This window comes from Trachemys scripta, chromosome 15, assembly GCF_013100865.1.
Source record: "Trachemys scripta elegans isolate TJP31775 chromosome 15, CAS_Tse_1.0, whole genome shotgun sequence".
Lineage (NCBI taxonomy): Eukaryota > Metazoa > Chordata > Testudines > Emydidae > Trachemys > Trachemys scripta.
Window position 1 is genome coordinate 16,039,033 of NC_048312.1, and position 10,565 is coordinate 16,049,597.

Here is a 10,565-nt window from a genome sequence, read left to right on the forward strand (position 1 = left end):
CTTATACATTTACATACAGAATACAAAAGAGGGGATGTAATGATTTATGCAGGGACAGGATTTCAGGTTGTGTGGAACTTCTCTATCAATAAATAATCAGGGAAAAACTAAACCTCATCTCTGATTTGGGATGGGGGGGGGGGGGAGAAGTTACCTAATTTCCGTAACTGTTGGCCTTAGAATGGAATGGACATGAACAACAGATCTGTGTGTGCATCCATGTGCACAGTCAGATTTTTGCCTTAGCGGTATCTGTAGGGTTGTCAGTGGCACCCTCTGGAGTGCCGTGCTCATACATTGGTATATTTAGGTGTTGCTGGGCCTGTGCCCTCAGTTCCTTCTTGCTGACAACCCCACCTAAAGGGCAGAAAATGGAATGGACCTGAGCAACACATCTCAAAGAACAGTACAAAAAGATAGGCAACCATTTTTTTCTTCAAGTACTTGCTCATGTCGATTCCGTTCTAGGTGACTCACAAGCAGTATCCCTGGAGGTGGGCTTGGAGTTCACAGTCCTGTGGCTTACAAGCCTGTTGGGTAAGTGCATAATGAGATGTAAGTGTGTGGATAGATGACCAGGTAGTGGCCATGCAGATATTTGAATTGGCACTTGGGCCAGGAAGGCTGCCATCTAGGTTGAGTGGGCGGTTACAATCGCCAGTGGAGGCACTTTTGCTAGATCATAGCAGAAATGAATGTAGGTGATGATCTATGATGGAAATCTCTGGGTGGACATTGGAAGACTTTTCATCCTGTCCACCACCATGATGAACAACTGTGTCAACTTATGGAACGGGTTGGTCCTTTCCATGTAAAAGGCTAGCATTCTCCTGACATCCAGAGAGTGCAATTTATGCTCTTCTTCTGACCTATGAGGTTTTGGAAAGACAGGTGAGTATGTGTCCTGGCTTGTATGAAACAAACTACCTTGGGCAGGAAAGCCAGGTGTGGTTGCTGTTGGACCTTCTCTTGGTAGAAGACCGTATAGGGCGGCTCTGAGGTAAGTGCCCTAATCTCAGAGACCCTGTGGGCAGATGTTATTGCCACCAAGAAAGAAACCTTCCAGAAGAGTAGAAGATGGGAGCAGGAAGCCAAAAGCTCAAAGGGGGGGACCCATGAGCTGTATGTCCCAATGGATGTGGGGGGAAGAGTTGCTCTAGACCCTTTAAAAAACAGACTATCATGTCATGAACTTGAAATGTAGAAGGTAGTCCAAACCGAATGATGAGAGAGAAAACTGCTATCCACTTGCGAGGCAAGGGGAAGGTGCTCTGACCAACCATCATGGTAAGAAGGAGCTGAGAGGGTATAGGGCCGGTATCGTCTAAATATACTGACGCATGAATGTGGCACTCCATAGGGGGCTACTGACGACCCTATGGATACCGCTAAGACAAAAATCTCTGACTCTGCACATGGGTGCGCACGCACCTAGCCATGAATAAACACTTGAATATCTCATTAGTGTGCCTGGCTAAAGGGTTTTCATTTTTATGAAAAGGGGCTAGTTTTACCATGAAAATTTAAGTCAACGTGTTACACCAGCTAAAAATAAATGGTAAGAGGTACTGATATTTGCATAACAAAAGTAGACTTCAGTTAATTTCAAAAGAGCAGGTGGGAGACAGATCAAGGAGAGGGTTCCCATCAAAACACGACAATATTAGTCAACAAATTAGCATTTTTATAATGTAATATCAAACTTTATTGCTTAAAACTAATTGTCCGAAAAAAAATACACATGTAGTACTCAAAGACCAAACACAAAGGCTTATATGATTGTGCAGAAAAAAAAGCAAAGCAGAGGCTCAGTGAAAATGAGGCTTTATAGTTGTACCAATTTAGCACTGGCATCAAGCAACTGCACTCAATACAATTCAGACAGCAACCATTGTTATCTACTTGGGCTCCTAAGAATGCATTATTCACTTTTCCCTTCTCAAATACACATCAGAATACTGTTCACCTTTTATTTTGTTGAGAATGGCATTAGTTCTTGGACTTTTCCCGATACTTAATCTAAAATTCTTCCCCCAGGAAGTTTGACAAGGCAATTATCTTTGTGAACTTTGCTCCAGAACCAAAATATAGTGCATGTGTAGGATGTAATCAAGCTTTTAAAGAAAGAATACTTAGATGTTCCAAGTGTGCATTGTATGTAAAGCCTAACAGTGTCCTAGGGAGTTTACATACAACAGCAAGAGTTTTTATGCATAACAGAGCCATGTCAAGCATCTGGGAACCCAACTACTTTCTCTTGTTTAATAAATATTTAAAGCTGAATGACTTGTGTTTAAATAGGTAGCATCTGACTATTTCACTGGAAGTCACAGTAATTTTTCATTCAGTACCATAAAGATTTGAATGCACGCTAATTTAACCCTTAAAGTCAATACACCACACTTCTGTCAAGAAGCACATAATATGCAAAGCAGAATAGGTCTAATTCCCAAAGGATGGAACAGTTCTTATTAATACATTCCATCCCCATAAAAATACCCACCTTTCCTAGGATAAGGGGGAGGATAAGGAACAAAGATCAGTGACAAAAGCAGTAGTTTTGCTTTATGCATTCATACAATCAAGATCTAAACCTTTACAGCTGGTTACCTAAAAAACACACAGTTACAAAACAAATTTCGGGTACATCTTGAATCACACCTTAGTGTTCATGCAGAAGCTGAAATTAATGCAATGACCTATCCTCTATCACAGCAGCTCGTGCTTATGTGCAAATGCAAGACTGTTACACTCCAAACAATAGTAAACATTAAAACACAAGAATACTTCACAATGACAATAAACAGCAGTTAAGTTGTTTGTTCCAGCAGGTTATTGCGCTTTATTTTCTGGGCAACTCTCCAGTTAAAGGCTGCAGCAAGGTCTAATACCATCCTTTTAAAGAATGCATAATATGTGAGGCTTTGGTTCACAATGAACTATCTAGATGTTTTATTTAAGGGCAATGGTCACCTTACGATTCAGATAGTGGCAGATTGAGGTAAGACTAAAGCAAAATGCTCAATACAGCAATCCTCTTAGAACACAATAAAAACAAATTCCTAAATGAGGCATCTATGGATAATCTGCAGGTGGCCTGCAAAATATTGACATTCTGATTTTGGACAAAGATCCACAGGGATGATTTGTCTTTTACAGTATTGGCCAAGGACAGATTTTTCTGCTAGAAAACACACAAACTGAAATAACACCTACTTACACAGTAATACATTTAGGCAAAGATATAAGCCCTGTCTTCATCAAAGTCAGAGAGAAGCAGCAACTACTGCTTGTAAGTACTGCACCAATGTTACACATCTTTCAAAAGATGGAGATTAAAGCTATATTAAAAGAAAATAAGCAGAGGCAGTACTTTTTAGATAGGTCACTTTTAAAAATAATGCATCATCCTCCACCTATCCTTCTGTACTGAAAACAGATTATAATTCACAGAACTCAAAAGCGGAATATGATAATGAAGATTGGGTGAGTTCTTATTTGCGGACACCTCTGAGCATATCACTTATAACAATGCAAATACAGAAACAGATGAGACTGATCTCAAATATCAGAAGCAATAAATTACAGAACTTTAGCTTGGGATCAAAAACTTAAGTTTTCTAATTTCCAAAATAGCAGGGCTGATATGAAAGGTGTTAAAATCCAGTTGGCACAATCAGTCAGTATATTGCAGTATGCTGTACTCAGATTTCAAGAATGATAACTGTCCAGACAAGTACCAGACCTGCAGCATTTATAAGGATTAAGAACTGTATCTCTCTGTCCCACCAATTATTTGGGGAGCGTAAAATATCAACTCTTGGATAAGTCATTGGACCCCTACCACCAAACTGGCTTCTTGCCATTCCATTCCCACACCGCCTTCTTTTAAGCACAAAATGGTTCCCCCTTCAAATCTGAGGAATTTACTGCATTAGCCAATAAAAGTAAAAACCCTAAATAAAGGGGAAAAGCAGTGCTTTCACTACAACCAAAATATTTCCTTTGTGCATAACTTATTAAAGCATCAGCAGATACAGTAAGTACTGCCCGTTTTCTAAGATTGTATTTCAAAAATGCTTGCATATTCATGTCCTTTTTCATCTTAATCAGTACACTCTATTGAGGTCTTATTCTAGTCTTTTTTCTATGTTGTATCCCAAATCTACGTTCTAATTTCCATTGCAGAAGTAAAGTTTTTTAGCATTTGAAGAAAAACGTAAGTAAAAAGCCAGTAACAACTTTAAAAAAAAAAAAAAAAAAAGTAAGATAGCTGCAATCAGTTAATTTAGCATTTCCAAAGGCCAGGCCACAAGAAGAAATTGTTTTCAAAATCTTTCATTTAATGAAGCAAGTTATCTAAAACTTAACTAAACAAACAAGTAACATGTGGCCAGACACCAAACAAATTAAAATTACTATATTACAGGGGAGTTAGGGTGGAGCTTCTTTAAACAATGCACTGGCAATATATTTCAGAATACCCATCAACAGTCTTCAGTTATATTTCTCCTTCAAGCTCTGCAGATAGCCTCTCAAGTGGCTAAGTTAATTGCAGTTTATATCAAATTGCAGTGATTCCCAACCTTTTCTCTGCCATGGCACATCTCTAGCTCCAGGGATTCTTCCCACTGCCACCCAGATAAGCAGCTGCAGGAGGGAAGGAGAGGGAGACTGAGCTCTGATTGGTTGCTCGATCCTTGGAGAAGGTGGGATAGTGAGGCATACTGCCAATCAGACAGCAGTTCCCCCAGCCCATTCTCACGTGTCGTTTTTCAAAAAATTCCACGACACACTGGTTGGGAAACACTGAAATAGAGGGCCAAATATTTTCCCTTCCAATTGGTTTGTAAACAATCATAACTTTTCCTTTAAAATAAAGCCCAACAATTTGGGATATCCAACTTGTTGCTCTTAACACTACCAGGTACACTTGTTCTTTTCAAGTTAAAAAAAAAAAAAAAATTTAAAACCAAACCAACCTTAGCCTGGCAGTACACAAAATAAAAACGGCATTACTGGCCTAATCCTATGACATTAGGAACATCGCTCATCACTTTTTCATGTATCTGTCAAAGTGTCTTATCAGTGCATATTATTATGTGCTGAAATGCAACAAAACTTTTCACAAAAATAATTTTAGGCATGTTCATACAAGAGTGTGTATATATAAAAATTTATATATAATATATCAGCTTCAACCTGTACATAGATTTTCTGAATTTGATCCTTAAACACATCCATTCAAGACAACATGGATGACTTTCAAGGAAAAAGTGCTAGCTTAATGTATCCTGTGTGAACATGCCTATCCTCTGTGCATTTGCCCAAGTAGAGATCTTTATGATCAATCATTTAAACATACATATCTCAGGAGGTAAAAAAAAGTAATATTGCCCTGATGATGCAAAAGAACAATGCATAACTGAAGCAGCCGGGATTGTAAAGTTATCTTGCATTCTGCAGCAAATAGATTCTTAAATAATTGTTGAAAGTAGTTTCTCCATTTTTTATTGCTCCCCACTTGTAAGTTTTCTGGTCACACATCAACAGTACACAGAGGTTCACTACCAGGCTGAGCTGATTCTACTATTGTCATCTTGGGTTTCTTTCGAGTTTCCTCCTTTAAAGAAACAAAAAGTAAAAAAATCCCAAGGTTAAAACAAGTTTGTTTTTTTAAAAAACTGAGCAACTAATTAGTTCTAGTGGCAAAAAATCAATTAAGTTTGACATGATGAATTCAAATGATGCAAATGACTACTTTAGCTAATGATAAAAAAATCTGGTAGCTACAATAGAATTTAATTAAAAGGGAAAAATGTTGCTCCTGAGGGAATTCTGCACCAAAACATTAAAAATTCTGCACATTTTATTTGTCAATAAATAAATGTGGAAGCTCCAGCATGGCAGTGAGGAGCACACGTCACTGGATACACAGAGGAGGAAAATCACCCTTCTGGCCCCTCACCCAGACACAGACTCGGCAGTGAGGCTGCACTCACGCCTGACCCAGCGCAATGGTCAGGCCTGCCCCAGAAACACCCCGGAGCCTTGCCCCACCATGCCAGGCCCACCAAGATAGGTAGCAAAAGGGACAGTGAGTCTTGCACGCACGCACACCCAGCCCTGGCCCCCAATCTAGGTGTGGGCGGGCAGGCTGGCTCAGCCCAGCAAGATCCAAGTGTGGAGGGGCTTAGTGTGGAAAGAATCCAGGTGGGGGTGAGAGGGTTCTGCATGGGGCAATCTGTGTGGGGGGGGGAGGAGGAAGGGGGGCTGGATGCACAGGGGCTTTTGGGGGGATTCAAGGGGAATAGGACTGTGCGGGGGGGGTCCATGTGAAGGAGCTTGGGGCTCAGCAGGGGGGCCCAGGTGCTGAGGGAGTAGGGCTCAGCAGGGTGGGGGGGGCTTGTCAGGTTGGTCCAGATATGGGAGGGGAGTGGGGCTTGTCAGGGTGCAGGTTTGAGGGCGGGGGGTAGTCTGGGTGCAAGGGGGGGCAGATGCAGGGGGTAAGACTTGGTGGGGCGTGGGGGGGAGGGGGAGATCAGGGTGCTGGGAGGCTCAGCAGGGGGTCTGGATGGGAAGGATGTTCAAATGCACAGGGACTGGGTGGACGGAGGAGCACCTCCCATTAGTGACCCCCTCCCCCTGCAGCTGAGGAGCAATGGGGGCGGAAAGGGGGGGGGGGGGTGGGGCTTTCCGCAAACTGGGGGGGGGGGGGGGGCTGACCCCGGGGAAACCCCCCCCCCCCCCCCCCCCCGGGGGGGCCGGCCCCCCGGGGGGGGGGGGGGGCCCCCTGCGGGGCCCCCCCCCCCCCCCCCCCCCCCCCCCCAATTTACCTTCCTGTTGGCTGCTCTGGGTGCCCAAAACAACATGCCAGCAGGGGCACATGACCGCTCTTGCAGATTCTCTCTACTTCCCCGTCAGAAATCATTTTTCTCCAGGGAAGCAAAGAAATCTGCAGGGGATAGGAATTCTGCATGCATGCAGTGGCGCAGAATTCCTCCAGCAGTAAAATTCCAATTTTGAGGTGTCTAGCCTTCACTAAGGTACTGCAGAAAACAGATTCAGAACACTAAAAATAAACTAACTTTGTTCTGGCCCTCAATACAATTTTAACATGTTTTAAGAAGTCTGCAGTATGTACTCACCCTTTCTTGTGCCAACTTTTTCATTTCTTCCTGTAACTTGTTCAGGATGTGTAGATTTGGCTTGTTCTTTTTGGCATACTGCTGAAGTTCTATCACACTTTTATCAGAGGTTTCCTGCACAATAGGACCGTAAGTTGTAGCAGAAAAAAAAACGTTACCAAAAAAAAAAAAAAAAAAAAAGCAGTCTCGTGTATTTTTTAAAATAGTCACACCTTTCAGAATTTAAGCAGGGTAGATTTTCTTCCCCCCGCCCCCCTTTAAGTGAAAAGGTACATGCAACGACTCAACTGTGTATTAGTTGCTAAAAATTGGTGTTTACCATTTTAGCCTATAGCAAACACGTGAGCTTGAGAAAACGTTGCATCTCTAAAAGAGTGCTGACCTTATGTCATGACGATAGCAAGAGTCAATTAATTCAGAAAGCAGAATATCCTTTAGGGTTACTTATCAATATAGATAAGTAACATGCGATGAATAAGAGTGTTAGGGCTAGAAAGCTATGCCAAGGAAAGGAAGGGAATGAGGAGTTTTTGTTTTTATCATTTTTAACTGCTCAGTATCACAACAGAAAAAAGCAACTTTTTACAGGGTAGGTTACAAAACAACCACAAAATCCTGTTTACCTGTTTGACCATCTTGCTATTCTCTCTACCATACATACGCAATAAAGAGCCCCAGTTTTTCACATGCGGGTGCAGGAGCTGTAGGATTTTCTGAGAAGCTAGTTGTTTCCCAACTCTCTTGTTCTTACCTGTACAAATGATAACCAACACACAATCATCACACTAGAACATTATGTATGTGTATACATAAAAACTACATTAAGGGAATCAATGAACTAATATATTCCTAATTCTCTTCAAGATGTGTACACTGAAGGATGGAATAAGCATGAACCAACAAAATACTCATGCAAGATAAGTGTTGAGGAAGGCAGGAAAAAGAAGAAGAATTTGTAAGCAAGCACAGGAAGTAAAACCAAGAACAGTACTTACACCAGCCTCGCACTGTATGCTTGCCACAAGTCATGACATATTCACTCTTCTGATTTTTACCAGGAATCACTTCAAACTTGATAGATGTGTCACCCATTCCATGGTTTCTTAAGCACAAAAACTCAATATTGTAAGGGTCAACCAAGTAAGTTGCATAGAAAGACAAACTGAACTGAACAATGTGAAGTCAACATAATTGAATCTGGACTTAAAGTACAGTACATTTCAATTCAAAATTAAGCAAGCTAACAGGGAGTCTCATTTTCTGTGCCAGTAACTTGACTGTACTGCTTTGCAAAAAATCAACATTACTGCCTCTCAAGTGACAGACAAAAATAAATACAAAATTCTAAGGACCAGATCCTACCCTTACAAAGGGGGAGCAGCAAGGCACAATGCTGCAGTATATACACTGGTGCAAACCATAGCTAAACTGCAGTTCATGTCTCCGTAAGGTCATAGCAGGCAGAGTAAGTGGGCAGCCACACGGATATTCACAAATGCTGGGAAGGCATACCATCCTGCTGGTGTCACAAGAGGAGTAGATGAAGAAAGGAACAGAGGGACTCTTGTACCCTTCCCACTTTAGTGCATCTAACAAACAGCAGAATTTGTCCCTCAGTAACTTTTTTAGCATGGTTATGATGTGATCCTACCTTTTAAGGCACTCATGGAGAATCTGATATGGAGACAACAGTCCAGCTTTACTGGTCAGTTCATATACCCGTGAGTCCTCAATACTGATATGGTTAAAATACTACAAAAGAATTGAGAGATGTTCTTCAGGTACTGGTCAAGCAAGCACAATACTGAAAGTCTCCTACTTCTCAATTTCTTCTATATTTACATTTGTAAACAAATTACGTTTTATATTTTTCATCACAGAGCATTTTAAACTGCACATTAGATCTCGATTGTCAGAATTACTGCGTTGGCTCTATTTTAGCAAGCAATGCTACAGACCATTTCCTTCACATTCCAATATACAATGAGAAAAATGTACTCGTTCCTCTACTGTATATTAGAAAGAGCTTCTGACCTTATTCTTTTAAGCTCCTCCAGTTCCACAAAACATGTAATTCTCAGTTCTACTTATTGGAATTTCATATATAATGAAAACATTGTTGCCTAATACAATGAAACTCTCAACTGTGATTTAATGCTCTTATATATATATATATATATATATTTATATTTAAAAAAAAATCTTTGGGCTGTCCGCCATAGTAAAATAAAAGCTTCCCCAACTCCCATACTTATTACTTCAATCTGCAGAGTGGTGTTGTCTTAGTTTCTCTTTCTAGGAACCAGTTCTGTTTAGGGTTTTTCAGGGCAAAAACAAAGGGCTCAATAATGACTTTTTTAATTTCCACTCATGATTTACTGTGTATTTATTGAAAGTATTCAATTAGGCAGATATTTAAATTTAAAATAATATTTTCTCTACTTTAATCAAATAGCCCTGGTGTCATTCCTCCAAACCACCTTTCTAATACTTTCCACGATTTCGGGTTTGTAGCCCAAAGTTTCAGCTTGAGGTTGGAGATTTATTAGCCTCTTAAAGTGAAGAGCTACTATCCACTTTCTATTATATGAACAAGTCCAGAGAGTTCAGGCTCAGAAAACTCCAGCAAAGTGTTCCTTCTAGTGTGAATCCTGGTCTTATTCTAAATCAGTATCTGACGCCGATTATTTCAAGACTGGACAAACATTTTTTAGGGATAGTTTAAGACTAATGAGTTCAATCCACCAGGAATGATATAGAAGGGCAGACTAGAACAGTGACTCCCAAACATGTGAGCCATCAGCACTCTCTGGTGGTCCATGAAGAGCTGGCTCTCCTTGTTTTCAGCTATTTCTACAGATACTTGAGGTGCTCTTTGCAATGAAGAGCTTGGAGGCTTGCAGAAACTGCTAAAAACAAGAAAGAGTGCAAACTGGATCCAGCCTCAGGGAATGGAACCACTAGCATATGAGGAATTATGCACGGGACCCAAGGCAGGCCAACAATTTCTAGTGAAGCAATTGAAAATCAAATGGCTGGGCAGTATATATATGCAAGTGACAGGAGACCCAGGAAACAGGGAAAAAGGCAGGGGAAGAAAAACAAATTTGAGGGGAAATGAATTTAAGAGCAAAATCAGTCAGTGATTAACCTTTGATCACATTAAAAGATACATTAAATATTCTAATTTAATCATATTGTTGCAAGCAATTGCTGTAGTTTAGGGTTACCATACGTCCGGATTTTCCCGGACATGTCCGGCTTTTGGGGGCTCAAATCCCCGTCCGGGGGGAAATCCCCAAAAGCCGGGCATGTCCGGGAAAATCGGGAGGCTCGGCCGGGGCCTCTTTGTCCGGGGCCGGGGGCATGGTGCCGGGCCGGGCCGGACCCGCGGGGCCGGGAGCCGGGGTCGGGGGG

General features: G+C 41.3%; 1 protein-coding gene across 2 annotated transcripts in view; it reads right to left on the reverse strand.

Moving 5' to 3' along the window:
• Nucleotides 1-1,675: 1,675 nt before the first annotated feature.
• DGCR8 (DGCR8 microprocessor complex subunit) overlaps nt 1,676-10,565 on the reverse strand; it is a 42,844-nt gene continuing 33,954 nt past the window's right edge. For both annotated transcript variants that reach the window (XM_034790610.1, XM_034790609.1), the window contains exons 10-14: nt 8,800-8,900; nt 8,144-8,250; nt 7,772-7,899; nt 7,149-7,262; nt 1,676-5,623 (exon numbers count right to left, since the gene is read on the reverse strand). In XM_034790610.1, the coding sequence (XP_034646501.1) occupies nt 5,540-5,623; nt 7,149-7,262; nt 7,772-7,899; nt 8,144-8,250; nt 8,800-8,900 (534 nt within the window). In that variant the 3' untranslated portion in view covers nt 1,676-5,539. The remainder of the gene's footprint in view (nt 5,624-7,148; nt 7,263-7,771; nt 7,900-8,143; nt 8,251-8,799; nt 8,901-10,565) is intronic.